The following is a 17,679-nucleotide window of genomic DNA, read 5'->3' on the forward strand; positions in this document are numbered from 1 at the left end:
TAACACAGTTATAATGATTCTGATCATAGATATTCAGGTGTTCACAACGTTATCTTCATGTGTAAGAGATGATATTTAAATATACACCTTGAATACTACAAACCCATCTACGTCATGTTTTAATGTTTGTTAAATTCTCAGTAGTGACACTAAATGATGCTTATGATACATATTACAAACAAAAGACTTTAAAAACTCAAAAAAATAATTTAAATGAATCATCTATTTTTTGCTTCTTTTGGTATTGTGGTCACACACATAATAACGCTGATTACCGTAATACGTGTGGTATTTGTTGTAAATGTACGTTGGTACATAGAGGGTGATAAGAAGCTGTACATGGAGGGACTTAGGACCCAGGGGAGTGTAGGTGAAGGAAACAGGAAGAGACGGAAGAGACCACACAAACAGCTGTTCACCGCTCACTGCCCGGTTCTTGTGTTAAAGATGTCGGCGTATATATATATACACACGTGTATAAATATATATATCTACGTATAAGTAGATACACGTGTATATACGTATATACACATATATGTACACACGTGTGTATAAATATATATATCTACGTATACGTAGATACACGTGTATATACGTACATACACGTGTATATATATATATATATATACACATATATACATTTATATATACATATATATGTATATATACACATGTACATGAATACAAAATAAAATATCGAACAATAGACATTGTATGAAATTACTCATCCTTCAAAATAAAGGTCGCTCCTGAGAGAAGAAGGTGGAGAGACGACACACCTTCATCAGGACGGACCAGCATGCACTGCTTCAGCTCACCTTGAAACAGTGACGTCAGCGCCGGTCTGAGGCTCCACAGTGAAGACATGTCTGAACCCACCAGAGGACATGAAGAAGAAATAACCACAGAAGAAGAAGACGCTGTTTACAAGAAGAGCAACAACCTCAACACGTCCGCTGGGCGAGTCTAACTGGTTTACGTTGGAGCGCGTGAGACAGATGTGTCCTCAGACACATAGCGAGGATACAACGAAAACAGTGTGGACACATAGCGAGGACACAACGTGGACACAGTGTGGACACATCAGCCTCACGCGCTCCAACGTAAACCAGTTCATTCAAAAAGACGTTAAAGTCGCACACGGCTACATGCTAATGCTAACGAGTACGTCCGTACAACACGGATAATAGCTATGCTAAGGTTAGCTAGCTAACAGAGGACATCATTATTATCATTATATCGTGACTCACCTTCAGATAGTCAGAGATTAATACAATCTGAGTCTATTCAGTTCAGAATGTGACGATGTGAAGCTGATTATCTAATTTTAAGGATAAATACATGAAGGACTTCAGTTCGTGAGCTAACTTACGTGAACCCCAGCGCACCGGAAGTAGTCCCCTCAACAAAAATCTGCTTCCGGATTCCGCCCCCACCAAAATAAGAGCCGTGCATTTAATTCGATGACATATTTGCAGATTATTAAAGCAGTTATTAAAACACTTTTTTTTGTGGTTTTACTTGAAAATATCACGATTGTATTTGGAAAGTATTTAAACAAACCTAAATTATCTGAGCAAATACATTTTAATCTGTAGTAAGTACATACTATATATAAGTACACAGAGTATTCATATTAATACCACCTTCTATACTGTAAAGTACACAGAGTATTCATATTAATACCACCTTCTATACTGTACATATCTGATCCATAAGGTATACAATGTATTCATATCATACCTACCACTCTTTATTACTAGTATTACTTGTAATTACTCCACAGATCTCTCTCTCTCTGTATGTATACAAATATATATAATATCGAATATATATATTTACATATTACAACATATCTAATTGTATCAGTACATTCATTTATATATGACGTTCTTCTGAATATTAATGACGTTTTTTATCGTCATTTCATAACGTGATAAAAACAGTAAATGTTCCAGGAACAGAAAGTCGACACATAATAAATAAATAGATCTTTTATTTTCCTTCATGATCAATGTTGAGATGTTGTCCAGAGACGATCATGACCTCATCATGATTATATTATATCATGTTGTTTATTGTCATATCATTTGAATGTCTTTTATAAAACCGACTATCAACAATCATGTGAATAGAGTGTTGTTAAAGATGATGATGTCGTGTAATGTGTCAGCGGTTTATAGATATAATAATAATATAATAATGATATCGAGGACTGAGTCAGACCTATCAGTCGGGTCCACATGACAGGAACCAGTCAAAGGTCTCTAACTGATCTGTAATCAGTTACAGGTTAAAGACTCAGACAGGTGAGGACGAAGACAGGTGAGGACGAAGATGAAGACGGAGCTTTTTGTGCTCGTCGCTGCACTCGTCTGCACTGCCTCAAAGCCGCTGAGCAAGGCAGCGCAGAGGAACAAGCTGCTGCTGGTCTCCTTCGACGGCTTCAGGTGGGACTACGACCAGGACGTGGAGACGCCGCACCTGGACCAGCTGCTGCAGGACGGAGTCAAGGCCAAGTACATGACCCCCCCGATGCTCACCATGACGTCACCGTCACACTTCACCACCATCACCGGTAAAGACGACAGGACTAAGACGAGTACCAGTACTACTGCTAGTACTACTACTGTTGCTACTACTACTGCTACTACTACTAGAACTGGGAACTACTGGGGAACTATTAGAACTGCAGAGTACTGAGGCTAGTACGACAGCAGTATCTGTACCAAGTACCTACTGCACTCCAGTACCTTGACTTGTTCTTGTAATAGTACTTTGAGCCCAGATGTTTGTACTGTGGACATCTTACATCAGATTTGTAATATAATAAATATAATATTCAGTCCTTGTTTGAACCCTAGAACAACGTTAGCGGTTAGCATCGTTTATTTGATTGATTGAGTTTGTGTTCCAGTGTTTTCGGTGAGTGATATTCTAGTTTTATCTACAGAACGTTACAGCACTAATTACCATACTGTAGGTGCGTGGAAACAAACAAGGAGTCGAGTATTCCCTTTGGCTGCACCATGTGGCCGTTTATTTCCATCCATACAAAACATACACACATTCACTTCCTGACACCCTTTAACCCCGCCCTGTCACCAGGGTTACGCCCCTTTCCTTAAAGGGGCCCCGTGAATTCGGTCGTTCTCTACATGCGCCCCCCCAGAATTCACTAACTCCCGAGATTAGTCCCAACCATTAATGTCTCGGGGCCCGGATCAACCGACCAGCCCGACTCCGTGTCTCTGGGGCCGGAGGCAGGACCACCGTTGAAGGCCCCCTCCGCGTCTTATCGTGCTGAGGTGGGAGGGCCCGAGGCCGCCCCCGCCGTGGGGGTTCAGCCAACCGTACCGGTTGGTCCAGGTCCAGATGTGCTGGTTTAAGGCGGTCAACCGACACGTATTCCAGCTTGCCGCCCATGTCGACCTTGCAGGTTTTGTCTCCGGTCTCCAGCACCCGAAACAGCCCGACGTAGGGGGGTTGAAAGGGTCCACGGTGGCCGTCCTGGCGAACGAACACATACTCCGCTGACCTGAGGCTGGACGGGACGTGGTGGAACCGCTCGCATAATCCATTAGCCTGCGGGTGGTAGGCGGTAGTGCGATGGAGCTTCACCCCTAGGCTTCCTGCCACTGCATTCCACAGCTCTGATGTAAACTGTGGGCCTCGGTCCGAGGAAACGTCAGCTGGGGCTCCGAGCCTGGCGACCCAAGCCTGAATAAACGCCCGAGCCACCTCATCCGCCGTTGTTGATGACAACGGGACAGCTTCTGGCCAACGAGTGGTTCGGTCTACCATCGTGAGGAGATGTGTGAAACCACGGGATGGGGGCAAAGGTCCTACCAAGTACACATTTACGTGATCGAACCTCCTTTCTGGAACCGAAAACTGTGCTAAAGGGGTCTTTATGTGACGGTGCACCTTGGAGCGCTGGCACACCACACAAGTCCCGGCCCACTTCCGTATATCCTTCTTCAGCCCATGCCAGATGAACTTTGCTGAGACCAACTTCTGCGATGCCCTCTTGCCGGGGTGCGACAGTCCATGAATTGCATCAAAAACCTGCTGTCTCCATTCATCGGGAACAACCGGCCGTGGCTGGCCTGTGGAGACATCACACAGGAGCGTAACGCCAGTTTCGCCAAACGGGACCTCCTCCAACCGCAGTCCCGTAACTGCCATCTTGTTATAGTCCAAGCCTAACTGGACAGCCCCTGTGACAGCCCTGGAGAGACAGTCTGCGACCAGGTTTTCCGTGCCTGCTACATGCTGTAGATCCGTGGTAAACTCTGATATGAAGGAGAGCTGCCGCTGCTGGCGTGCAGACCATGGTTCGGCGCTCTTACTCATGGCAAATGTCAGTGGCTTGTGATCCACAAACGCAGTGAACGGCCGAGCCTCCAGCAGGAACCGGAAATGCCGAATGGCCAGAAAGAGGCCGAGGAGCTCCCGATCGAACGTGCTGTATTTCCGCTCATTAGGCCGCAACTGTCGACTGAAGAAAGCCAGCGGTTGCCACGCCCCTTTCACCCACTGCTCGTGCACCGCGCCCACCGCATATTCCGAAGCGTCCGTGGTGATGGCAATCGGAGCCTTAGGTGACGGGTGTGCCAGCATTGTTGCATTTGCCAGAGCTGTTTTCACATCAACAAACGCAAGTTCCCTCTCTTCAGTCCAGTCCACAAGCTGTTTGATAGCCTTGCCTTTCAGGGCTTCGTACAGGGGCCACATCACTTGCGCTGCTCGGGGAATAAAGCGATGGTAGAAGTTCACCATGCCTAAAAACTCCTGCAGGGCCCTCACCGTGAGTGGGCGTGTAAAGTTAGTCACTGCCTCCACCTTTGCCGGGAGGGGAAGCGCCCCGTCCTTTGTGATGCGGTGACCCAGAAAGTCAATGGTGGTCAACCCAAACTGGCACTTAGCCGGGTTGATGATCAACCCATGCTGGCTGAGTCGCTCAAATAGAGTCCGGAGGTGAGAACTATGCTCCGCTCTTGATGAACTGGCTCCACTTAGTGTACATGGGTAAGAGCAACAAGTCACAGCATTTATCAGGCGGCGGCCCTTGACGTCCACCAATAGCCCATAAGCACATAGGAACCCGCGCCGAGCAGGGGAATGGCAATTTTGGCAGTAACAAAGTCCCAGCTGAAACGCTGCCCCATAAAACACAGCTCCAGGCACCGTGTCCCAAAAGTGCGTATGGGGGTACCGTTCACGGCTTCCAGCGGGGGGCCCTGCCCGTCTGTCAGCATGTCCACCCGCGATGCAGGCACAACGCTCCTCTGCGCCCCCGTGTCGCAGAGAAAGCGCCGCCCGGAAACGTCGTCCCGGATGAACAGCAGCCTGCCTTCCCAACCGACGCCCATGGCAGTCACTGAGCGCCGGCCCTGGCATTTCCCATCCTGCTGAAACTGCATGGTGAACGGCACCTTGTAGCCCGTGGCCCAAACCTTGCATGGTAATAGCACAGGCCGGTAGCTCCCTGCCGTTGGCTCGCTGCTGCTGGTGCTGCGATGATCGTTGTCTCCCCCGGCCCCGCCGTGGCTTGGGCCGGCCTCACCGCGGCCGTGCAGGTTTGTTGGCCCGCCAGAAAGAACTTATCGGCCTCCTCGGCCAACTCCCGACAATCGGTAATCCTGGTGTTGGCTAAAGCGGCCCGCACCTGCAGCGGGAGCTGCTGCAGAAAAAGTTCCGTAAACAGAAACTCCGGCTCGTGTTTACCTAGCAGCGCTAACATTTTGTCCATTAGCTCCGACGGCTTGCTGTCGCCGAGGCCATTCAGAGCAAGCAACCGGCGAGCCCGCTCAGAGTCCGAAAGCCCGAAAATGTTCAACAGCCGGTCTTTCAGGGTATTGTACTTATCCCTCTCTGGAGGATTTTCCAGAATGCTCACCACTCTGCCTGCTGTCGAACTGCCGAGAGCCGCCACGGCATAATAATATTTCGTCGCGTCCGCTGAAATGTCTGAGGGCGAACTGTGCCTCAGTTTGGGCGAACCGCACCGCCGCTTGCGTCTCCCAAAACTCTGGTAGTTTCAGCGAACTTGCGTGTATCGACATCGTAACTTCTGGAAACGTCCAGGAGCGTCAGGGTCACCAATGTAGGTGCGTGGAAACAAACAAGGAGGAGAGTATTCCCTTTGGCTGCACCATGTGGCCGTTTATTTCCATCCATACAAAACACACACACATTCACTTCCTGCCACCCTTTAACCCCGCCCTGTCACCAGGGTAACGCCCCTTTCCTTAAAGGGGCCCCGTGAATTCGGTCGTTCCCTACAATACCATACACCATAGCAGGCTTGTTAGCTTAGCCCATTTGTTAGCTTAGCTCGTTGTACTAAAATACACTCTAAAGAGTAATTTGGTACAAACAAGCTTATTTTTCTTCGAAACAAAATTAACATCCCAAATAATATCCCAGTGAAGTACGGACGCGAACTCAGTGTTTGTCATGCTAACAGGACACGCCCCCACTCTCACTCTTCTCTTAGCTCCGCACATCTCGTCTAAATATGGTCACTTCTGGTTCCTAAAACCAAGATGGCGACAGTCCCAGTGCTTCACTCTCAGCTTCAAGTCATGTGACCGTGGTGGAAGTCCTTTATAGCCTAGCATTCGCGTGTTGCTTCTGCTGAATGTGTTTCACCATGAACAAACATTTAACAAATTTCCCCCTGGGGATGAATAAAGTATACATCTATCTATCTGTATATGAACATTACATGACTTCCTGTTGTCGTGAGTAACTCTCTGTGTTTGACAGGCAGATGGGTGGAGGACCACGAAGTGGTCCACAACATGATGTTCAATGCCAAGACGAACCAAAAAGTTCCTCACAAACAGACTCTGACCAGATCGGAGTGGTGGGACAATGGAGTTCAGCCGTTATGGATCACAGCTCAGAACCAGGTGAGTCACCATCAGCATGATTGATCACAGAGAAAGAACTGAATATACCACAAACACTGGAGTTTATTTTCTCAAACCAACGTACAAATACTCATCAGAGCAACAAATGTGGATTAATCCGCCATTGAAAATACTACCTGTTCAGGTACTCTGTACTCTACCTGTTCAGGTACTCTGTTCACTACCTGTTCAGGTACTCTGTTCACTACCTGTTCAGGTACTCTGTACTCTACCTGTTCAGGTACTCTGTTCTCTACCTGTTCAGGTACTCTGTACTCTACCTGTTCAGGTACTCTGTACTCTACCTGTTCAGGTACTCTGTTCTCTACCTGTTCAGGTACTCTGTTCTCTACCTGTTCAGGTACTCTGTTCTCTACCTGTTCAGGTACTCTGTTCACTACCTGTTCAGGTACTCTGTACTCTACCTGTTCAGGTACTCTGTTCACTACCTGTTCAGGTACTCTGTACTCTACCTGTTCAGGTACTCTGTTCTCTACCTGTTCAGGTACTCTGTACTCTACCTGTTCAGGTACTCTGTTCTCTACCTGTTCAGGTACTCTGTTCTCTACCTGTTCAGGTACTCTGTACTCTACCTGTTCAGGTACTCTGTTCTCTACCTGTTCAGGTACTCTGTACTCTACCTGTTCAGGTACTCTGTACTCTACCTGTTCAGGTACTCTGTTCACTACCTGTTCAGGTACTCTGTACTCTACCTGTTCAGGTACTTTGTTCTCTACCTGTTCAGGTACTCTGTACTCTACCTGTTCAGGTACTCTGTTCTCTACCTGTTCAGGTACTCTGTTCTCTACCTGTTCAGGTACTCTGTTCTCTACCTGTTCAGGTACTCTGTACTCTACCTGTTCAGGTACTCTGTTCACTACCTGTTCAGGTACTCTGTACTCTACCTGTTCAGGTACTCTGTTCTCTACCAGTTCAGGTACTCGGTTCACATTCTGTTCACGCGTGGTTTATGTCACAGTTTGTTTCCTGTCGTGGTTTCAGGGTCTAAAGACCGCCTCCTTCTACTACCCTGGGGGCGGGGCTAACTACAGCGGTCAGGCGGTGAACCGGGTGATCGTGGAGGAATCCGGCCACCCGGACGACAACGAGACGGAGTGGCGTGAAAACATCGACAAGGTGATGAGCTGGTTCTCTGAAGAGGACTTCCACCTGGTGACGCTGTACTACGGCGAGCCGGACAACGTGGGCCACGCCAAAGGACCGGACCACCCGGACCGGAAGACGATCGTCCGCCAGATCGACCGCACCATCGGCTACCTGAGGGAGGCCATCGGCCACCATCGCCTGAACGACAGCCTGAACGTCATCATCACCTCTGACCACGGCATGACCACCGTCAAGAAGCGGCCACAGGTGGACGAGATCGTCCTCAACAAGTACCTGAACCTACTGAAGCTCGCCAGCTTCGAGATCCTCGACTACGGCGGGTTCGGCATCCTGACGCCGCGGCCCGGTAAAGAACAGGAAGTGTTCGACGCTTTGTCCAACGCGCCCAACCTGACGGTCTACAAGAAGGACGCGCTCCCGGAGAGCTTCCGGCTCGCCAAGAGCGAGCGGCTGCCTCCCATCGTGGTCGTCGCGGATCTGGGATTCAACCTTAACTCTGTAAGTTGGAACCAGCGACAGTTTTCACTTCATCAGGTGATGCTCCAATGGTCTATGGCGGGTTTCTTTGATTCCATTGGAAGGATGTTTCTGGGTATTCTATGTCGTCATAATCACTCGCAGATCAGGTCGTGATGACTCTTTGTTTCCCTCAGAGATTCATCGTCTACGTGAACAAAGGCGACCACGGCTACCACAGCGGGGAGATGGACATGAAGACCATCTTCAGGGCCTTCGGTCCCGACTTCAGGAGGAACTTCCTGTCGGAGCCGTTCGACAGCGTCCACGTGTACCCTCTGATGTGCAAAGTGCTGCAGATCAAACCGGCGCCACACAACGGATCCCTGAGCGTCACCGAGGAGATGCTGCTGCTGCACGGAGGTGAGTCTGAGGACGAGTCGGTAAAGACCATCAGATATGAAACTGTTTTTAGAGGCCTTAAAGGGCCACGCACGTCTTTAAAACCTCATGTACATTTACTCCTGTATCGTACTTCAGTACAGGTTTGAAGTACTTGAGGACACATATGCTACATTATACTTGTATGTTCTTCTGATATGAATGAAATGTCTGTCGTGACCTCCAGGTACACGTCTCTCTCAGTACTCACAGTAGCAGTACTCGTAGTACTATGAGCTCATCAGAGTACTTCATGTGGTTTCAGGTGGATCTCAGAGATCTCAGCTGTCTGTCGCTCTGCTGCTGTCGATGCTGCTCTTCATGTTCACGGAGCTGTAACCTGATCCAGGATCAGGTCTGCGAGATCCAGGATCAGCTTCTCCTCCTCTGAAACTGATCTCTGACTTCATATCTGTATCGTTCATGTATTATGAAGTTTTATTGGTAGTATTTATACACAGTACTTGTGTTTTATGTCACTGATCTGTTGATCGTGTTATTTTACTTCAGAGCTCAGTCTACTCAGAGGTCACATGACTCACTGATAACAGCTGAGGACGTAAATAAAGAGACTAACGATTAAAGAGAATTATGCCTCACTTCTTATTTCCTGTTTGTGAATTTATTTATACATTTATATTTATATTACATTTATTATATAATAAATATAATATAATATAGTAAATAAAATATAATAAATGTACTATGATATAATATAAAATATAATAATTAATAAACTACACAGACTGAAGTCTCTCTGAGATCAGATTTAATCATTAAACTTTAGGATCCAAACGGATTTTGTTGAAACTGTGAGAAGACACCATTCAGTCGACACACACACACACACACACACACACACACACACACACACACACACACACACACACACACACACACACACACACACACACACACACACACACACACACACACACACACACACACACACACACACACACACACACTTCAGACCAATAGAATCAGGTGTGTAACTGAGTCTCTGTCCAGCTGGTTGTTCATGTCTATGGGGTACCACTCCCCGAGGCGGACCAGCTTCTCCAGAGACTCGTAGATGAAGATGATGCAGATGAGGGAGGCGAAGGTGAAGCGGGTGATGTAGCAGACCAGAGAGCTGCCGTCGGTGGCGACCAGCAGCAGGCAGAGGAAGGCGGTCCAGAGTCCGATACTGGTCCACAGGGACAGGTAGGACAGACCGTAGTCACTGAGGACAGAAGGAGGCTGTTGGAGGACATGTGATAGTCTTTAGAGACAAAAACACAGATACCAGACCAGGATTCTAGATGAAGTCCACTTCAGTCTTTTCAAGAAAAAGGTAGAAAGTCTTTCATTCCAACAGAAGACTCGTTTGAGGACCAGGATCTGTACGTTTCAACTCTTTGGTACTTTATTTTGAGAGGGGACGAGAGGAAAGTTTAACGTTGTCGTCAGCAGATTAAATGTCACTTCTACTGAGACCAGAGCTAATGAATGCTAAGCTAAGGAACAGAGTTTACCGATCAATAATCAAACAATAAACAAACGGAGATGGATTCTGGAGCGAACTCAATCTCTACTAACGGATGATTGAATGCGCAGGACTTAAAGTTCAATGAAGTTCAACAGAATCATCTGAACTGGACTCTGTGACTTTTAAAAGTGTTTATTCATCATATTTATCTGCAGCCTCTGTTGGTTTAAGACCTGACCTCTGGGACAACCAATCAGAGAGCAGGATGATCAATACTCCACCGATCAGTGACAGAGTGGACCAGCTGGTTCTGGTTCCAGACTGGTTTCTGTGGGCCCCTAGAGATCACAGAGGCCGTGGACACAGACGGCCTCTCTATAAAGAGCAGCAGCCTCAGGCCGCCTCGTTAACGTCCCTCATCATGTCTCGCTCGGTCCACGTCCTCGTGCTGCTGGTCCTGGTCTGTCTGACCCGGGTCGACCCGGGTCGGCTCGGCTCAGATCAGCTCAGCTCGACCCGCCAACAGCCGAGCCGAGCTCAAGGAGGTTCAGGACGCTCTGGAGGAGCTGAAGGCCGAGAGACGAGGTGAAGCTGCATCTGACTTTAATATATGACTGACATATCATATACAGTATGTATATATATAAAAACATATATGTAATATATACTGTATATATATATATATATATATATATATATATGTATACATATATGATATATATATATAGATATATATAGATCTATATATATATATATGTGTGTATATAGAGATACTATATATATATATGTACATATACAGATAAACATATTGTTTGTTTTCATGAAGCGTCACTTTAAATGTTGCTGCTGCAAGCAATTGTGGGTCGGGATTATCTTGTTTCTTTTGGTCAAGGAAGGTCCAGTGTTTCCTCTGCTAAAGGAGCTAGGAAAGGAATCATTGAAGCGCCTTTCCTTAGCATTTAGAGCATTCAACATGTTGCAACAGTTACTAAATGGAGCCGTCGATGATAAACAACAGTTCAGTGTGATCCTCTTCCATCTGAACGTTTGGTCTTCTGTTCACAGCGATGAGCGATCGTCTGGAGGCGGCTGAGAGTGAACTGAAGAGGGTCAGAGGTGAGAGATCCACAACCTCAGAGGTCAGAGGTCACTGTGATGAAATAATGAAACGTCTGTAAAATGTGACGCTCTGGGAAATGCTTTTGTTCAGAAACTCCAAAAGTCGCATTCGCCGCCTCGCTGGGAGGAAACGGTCTCGTGAAGACCACAACCGGCAACAAAGACCTGATCTACAAGGACGTCCTGACCAATGTGGGGGGGGGCTTACAATGCAGAGACAGGTGAGGGTGAATATGATGTTTATGAACAGCTGGTTGGTGCTGTTAAAGCACCACAGTAGAAGAAGTGATTATCATCTTCCTCCTCCAGGTGAGTTCACCGCCCCGGTTAGTGGAGTCTACTACATCCGCTTCACAGCCAACGCTCCCACTAACTTCCCCATGAGCGCCGTGCTCTACAAGAACGCCGGACAGATCCAGCTGATCGCCCACGAGCAGCCGTCTGGAGAGGGGGACGAGCTGAAGATGGTTCTGTGGCTGAACACGCAGATCTGGGACAACAGCAACCACCACAGCACCTTCAGCGGCTTCCTGCTGTTCCCCATGTGAGGATGAGCCCTCATCTTCATCATCATCGTCATCATCATGTCCCTTTAAATGAAGACTCTTCATGTTCTGAGCTTCAACATAAAACATGATAAATATTAATATTATTATAATTAATTGACATCAACATCAATAGTGATATTACTGCTATTGTTATTAATAATATTAATAATATTAACGCTCCAGGTCTGCTTGTCTGTTAGTGTCGGACATGTTTGAGTCCTGTTGAAGAACATTGTGATGCGTTCAGGATCTTTTCAGGAAAAACGAGTATTGTGTGATGTGTTCAAATGTAACAATAAAACGTTGATTAAAGGAGCTGTTTGAAGATGTTTTCACATGAAGATGAAACAAATATTGGAGACGAATTCATGAGAAATGTCTATTATTCTATATCTATATTAATAAAGCTGCATTCTGTCTACTAACCACCGGGGGGCGACTGAGAATATCACTGAGGAAGAACTCCTCCTCATTGGTCAGCTTCAGTATGACATCACAGGTTCATATGAGACATGTCCAACAGTCAGTGATGCTGGTAAAAGTAGTAGTACAGACACAAACTAGTATGAATACAGTAAGTGGTGAGTGAAGGCTCAGGTAGGCCTTCTTGAAGAGGTGAGTCTTCAGCCTGATGAAAGATGAGCAGCGACTCTGCTGTCCTGAGGTCAGTGGGGAGTTCATTCCACCACTGAGGGGTCAGGACAGGAAACAGACGCGACCGGGTCGATCGGCCGCAGGGACCTCTGAGCGACGGGGCGACCGATCGCCCCGAGGCAGCAGAGAGAAGAGGTCGGGTGGGGGTGTAGGGCTTGACCACGGCCTGGAGATAGGAAGGAGCTGTTCCCTTCACTGCCCTGTAGGCTAGCACCAGAGTCTCACACTGGATGCTCTTACAGGAGCCAGTGGAGAGAACGGAGAAGGCAAGTTGTGGGAGAACTTGGGGCGATTGAACACCAGGCGAGCTGCAGCTTTCTGGACAAGCTCCAGAGGTCTGATGGCCGACGCCGGAGCTCCGGCAAGTAGTGAGCTGCAGTAGTCCAGGCGGGAGATGACCAGAGCCTGGATGATCACCTGCACCGTCTCCTCAGTGAGGAAGTGAATCCTCCTGATGCTGTAGAGCAGGAATCTGCAGCAGCGTGTAACCGATGCAATGTTGGCTGAGAACGACAGTTGGTCGTCCAGGCTCACACACAGGTTCCTTACGCTGCTTCTCCATGTTTAGTTCTGACTCTGGGAACAGAAAGTAGACCGGTCCCAGACGACCTGAGGGGTCGGGATGGTTCATAAGGTAGCAGCAGATCAGAGATGTATTTTGGTCCTAAACCATTCAGTGCTTTGTAAACCAACAGCAGGATTTTAAAGTAAATTCTTTGTTGGACAGGAAGCCAGTGCAAAGACCTCAGAACTGGAGTGATGTGGTCCACCCTCCTGGTCTTAGTGAGGACTCGAGCTGCAGCGTTCTGAATCAGCTGCAGCTTTCTGACGGACTTTTTACAGAGACCTGTAAACACACCGTTACAGTAGTCCAGTCTGCTGAAGATAAATGCGTGGACAAGTTTTACACATCCTGTTGAGACATAAGTCCTCTAATCCTTGATATATTCTTCAGGTGATAGGAGGCTGATTTTGTAATTGTCTTGATATGGCTGTTCAGGTTGAGGTCTGAATCCATAACTACACCTAGATTTCTGGCTTGGTTTGTGGGTTTTAACATCAGTGGACTGAAGCTGAGCGGTGATTTTCAATTGTTCGCTTCAGGGTTCTTGAAGTGAACAAGTCCTGGAGGGACGGCAGATTGCAGCCAATCACCTCTCAGCAGAGTGAATGATGCGCTGCAGTCTGTCCTTGTCCTTGGCTGTGGCTGCAGCGTACCAGACGGTGATGGAGGAGCAGAGGATGGACTCAATGATGGCTGTGTAGAAATGCACCATCATTGTCTTTGGCAGGTTGAATTTCTTCACTGCCTCAGGAAGTACATCCTCTGCTGAGCCTTCTTGGTGATGGATCTGATGTTCAGCTCCCACTTGAGGTCCTGGGATATGATGGAGCCCAGGAAATGGAAGGACTCCACCACGTCGACGGGGGAGTCACACAGGGTGATAGAGGGAGTCACACAGGGTGATAGAGGGAGTCACACACAGTGATAGGGGGAGTCACGCAGGGTGATAGAGGGAGTCACACACAGTGATAGGGGGAGTCACGCAGGGTGATAGAGGGAGTCACACAGGGTGATAGGGGGAGTCACACAGGGTGATAGAGGGAGTCACACAGGGTGATAGGGGGAGTCACACAGGGCGATAGAGGGAGTCACACAGGGAGATAGAGGGAGTCACACAGGGTGATAGAGGGAGTCACACAGGGTGATAGGGGGAGTCACACAGGGCGATAGAGGGAGTCACACAGGGTGATAGGGGGAGTCACACAGGGTGATGGGGGCTGGTGGGGCTGCGTTCTTCCTGAAATCCACAACCATCTCCACTGTCTTTAGAGCGTTGAGCTCCAGGTTGTTCAGACCGCACCAGGTCACCAGATGGTCAGTCTCCCACCTGTAGGCGGACTCATCCCCACCAGAGATGAGTCCAATGAGGGTGGTGTCATCCGTGAACTTCAGGAGCTTGACGGACTGGTGACTGGAGGTGCAGCTGTTGGTGTACGGGGAGAAGAGCAGAGGGGAAAGAACGCAGCCTTGGGGGGAACCGGTGCTGATGGTCCTGGAGGCTGAGACGTGCTTTCCCAGCTTCATGTACTGCTTCCTGTCGGACAGGAAGTCTGTGATCCACTTGCAGGTGGAGTCGGGCACCTGCAGCTGGGAGAGCTTATCATGCAGCAGAGACGGGATGATGGTGTTGAAAGCAGAGCTGAAGTCCACAAACAGGATCCTGGCGTAGGTTCCTGGGGAGTCCAGATGCTGGAGGATGAAGTGATGGGCCAAGTTGACTGCAAGTCAAACTGCAGGGGGTCCAGGAGTGGGTCAGTGAGGGTTTTTAGGTGGGACAGGACAAGGCGCTCAAAAGACTTCATGACCACAGAGGTCAGGGCGACGGGCTTGTAGTCATTGAGTCCTGTGATCCTTGGTTTTTGGGGACGGGGATGATGCTGCAACGTGGCATGTTTCCAGTGAGGTGTTGAAAATGTCTGTGAACACCGGAGACAGCTGATCAGCACAGTACTTCAGGGTGGAGGGGGAGACAGAGTCCGGGCCGGCTGCTTTGCGGGGGTTCTGTTTTTTAAAGAGCCTGTTGACGTCACTCTTCCGAATAGAGAGAGTCGTCACTGGGGGAGGGGGGGGACACTGGAATGGGTGGTACAGCAGCATGAGCCCCTGCTGAGCTGGGGGAGGGGGGCTGGTGGACTGGTGATGGTTGATGGAGCTGTGGGGGATGGAGTCAGGACTGTCCCATTGTCTGTCAAAGCGGCAGTAGAACTCATTCAGCTCGTCTGCCAGGCGGAGGTCGTTCATGGAGTGGGGGGGAGTGGGGGGGGGGGGTTTAGGCTTGTGGTTGGTGATCTGTCTGAGACTCTCCAGACAGAAGCAGAGTCACTTGCTGAGAGCTGGTGTTGTAGTTTCTCAGAGTACAGTCGTTTAGCGTCTCTTACCGCCTTGCTGAACCTGTACTTTGACTCTTTGTACAAGTCCTTGTCCCCACTCCTAAAAGCCTGATCTTTCTGCAGCCTTAGCTTCCTGAGTTCTGCTGTGAACCAGGGTTTGTCATTGTTGTAACTCACCCTGGTGCTTGGGAACACAGCTGTCCTCACAGAAGCTGATGTATGAAGTCACAGCCTCTGTGTACTCATCCAGACTGTCGGTAGCAGTCCTGAAGACATCCCAGTCTGTACAGTCCAAACACGCCCGAAGATCCTCCAGAGCCTCACTGGTCCACTTCTTGAATGTCCTCACTACAGGTTTACAGAGCTTTAGTTTCTGCCTGTAAGCAGGAATCAGATGGACCATGACGTGGTCAGAGAGTCCCAGTGCAGCCCGAGGGACGGCGTGATATGCCCCGCTGATTGATGTGTAACAGTGATCTAATGTTCTCCTCTCTGGTTGGACATTTTATAAACTGTCTGTATTTAGGGAGTTCATGGCTGAGATTTCCTTTGTTGAAGTCACCAAGGACAATAACTAGAGAGTCCGGGTAGGTCCGCTCCACACACAGAATCGGTGTCCGATTCATATATATATATATATATATATATACATATATGTATATATATATAGATATATAGATATATATATAAATATATATATATATGTATGTGTGTATACATATATATATATATACATACAGATATATATATATACGTATATATATATATGTACATATATATACATGTATACATATATATATATACACACATATGTATATATATATGTGTAAATATATATACATTTGTGTATATATGTATATATATATATATATATACACACCTATTATCTGCCTATTAACACATAAAGGAACACTTCATCCTTCAGTTCATCACAAACATTCATCATCAACACATAAAGGAACACTTCATCCTTCAGTTCATCACAAACATTCAACATCAACACATAAAGGAACACTTCATCCTTCAGTTTATCACAAACATTCAACATCAACACATAAAGGAACACTTCATCCTTCAGTTCATCACAAACATTCAACATCAACACATAAAGGAACACTTCATCCTTCAGTTTATCACAAACATTCATCATCAACACATAAAGGAACACTTCATCCTTCAGTTTATCACAAACATTCATCATCAACACATAAAGGAACACTTCATCCTTCAGTTCATCACAAACATTCAACATCAACACATAAAGGAACACTTCATCCTTCAGTTCATCACAAACATTCAACATCAACACATAAAGGAACACTTCATCCTTCAGTTTATCACAAACATTCATCAACAACACATAAAGGAACACTTCATCCTTCAGTTCATCACAAACATTCAACAACACAAAGGAACACTTCATCCTTCAGTTTATCACAAACATTCAACAACACAAAGGAAACACTTCATCCTTCAGTTCATCACAAACATTCATCATCAACACATAAAGGAACACTTCATCCTTCAGTTTATCACAAACATTCAACAACACAAAGGAACACTTCATCCTTCAGTTCATCACAAACATTCAACAACAACACATAAAGGAACACTTCATCCTTCAGTTTATCACAAACATTCAACACATAAAGGAACACGTCACCCTTCAGTTCATCACAAACATTCAACAACAACACATAAAGGAACACTTCATCCTTCAGTTCATCACAAACATTCAACATCAACACATAAAGTAACACTTCATCCTTCAGTTTATCACAAACATTCAACAACACATAAGGAACACTTCATCCTTCAGTTCATCACAAACATTCATCATCAACACATAAAGGAACACTTCATCCTTCAGTTTATCACAAACATTCATCATCAACACATAAAGGAACACTTCATCCTTCAGTTTATCACAAACATTCAACACATAAAGGAACACTTCATCCTTCAGTTCATCACAAACATTCAACATCAACACATAAAGGAACACTTCATCCTTCAGTTTATCACAAACATTCATCATCAACACATA

At 47.0% G+C, this 17,679-nt stretch overlaps 2 protein-coding genes and 1 pseudogene across 5 annotated transcripts in view; 2 read left to right on the plus strand and 1 right to left on the minus strand.

Moving 5' to 3' along the window:
- mrps12 (mitochondrial ribosomal protein S12) overlaps positions 1-1,401 on the minus strand; it is a 3,389-nt gene extending 1,988 nt beyond the window's left edge. For 2 of the 3 annotated variants that reach the window (XM_079275851.1, XM_079275852.1), the window contains exons 1-2: positions 1,251-1,388; positions 819-869 (exon numbers count right to left, since the gene is read on the minus strand). In XM_079275851.1, coding sequence (XP_079131977.1) covers positions 819-867 — 49 coding nt within the window. In that variant the 5' untranslated portion in view covers positions 868-869; positions 1,251-1,388. Of the gene's footprint in view, positions 1-818; positions 870-1,250 lie in introns of all 3 variants that reach the window. The other variant, XM_079275853.1, reaches the window with a different exon arrangement.
- Positions 1,402-2,254: 853 nt separating this feature from the next.
- LOC306782460 (ectonucleotide pyrophosphatase/phosphodiesterase family member 7) lies at positions 2,255-9,327 on the plus strand. Its single transcript, XM_079275829.1, has 5 exons — positions 2,255-2,578; positions 6,775-6,920; positions 7,923-8,546; positions 8,702-8,927; positions 9,211-9,327. The coding sequence occupies exons 1-5, from the start codon at positions 2,338-2,340 to the stop codon at positions 9,282-9,284; spliced, it is 1,311 nt and encodes a 436-aa protein (XP_079131955.1). The 5' UTR covers positions 2,255-2,337; the 3' UTR covers positions 9,285-9,327.
- Positions 9,328-10,837: 1,510 nt separating this feature from the next.
- On the plus strand, positions 10,838-12,083 carry LOC306782626 (complement C1q-like protein 4; annotated as a pseudogene). The gene is made up of 5 exons: positions 10,838-10,870; positions 10,917-11,001; positions 11,482-11,532; positions 11,627-11,756; positions 11,845-12,083. The product of its transcript is annotated as a complement C1q-like protein 4 (transcript).
- The last annotated feature ends 5,596 nt before the right edge of the window (positions 12,084-17,679 follow it).

Source organism: Melanostigma gelatinosum (genome assembly GCF_949748355.1).
Source record: "Melanostigma gelatinosum genome assembly, chromosome: 9".
NCBI classification, from domain to species: domain Eukaryota; kingdom Metazoa; phylum Chordata; class Actinopteri; order Perciformes; family Zoarcidae; genus Melanostigma; species Melanostigma gelatinosum.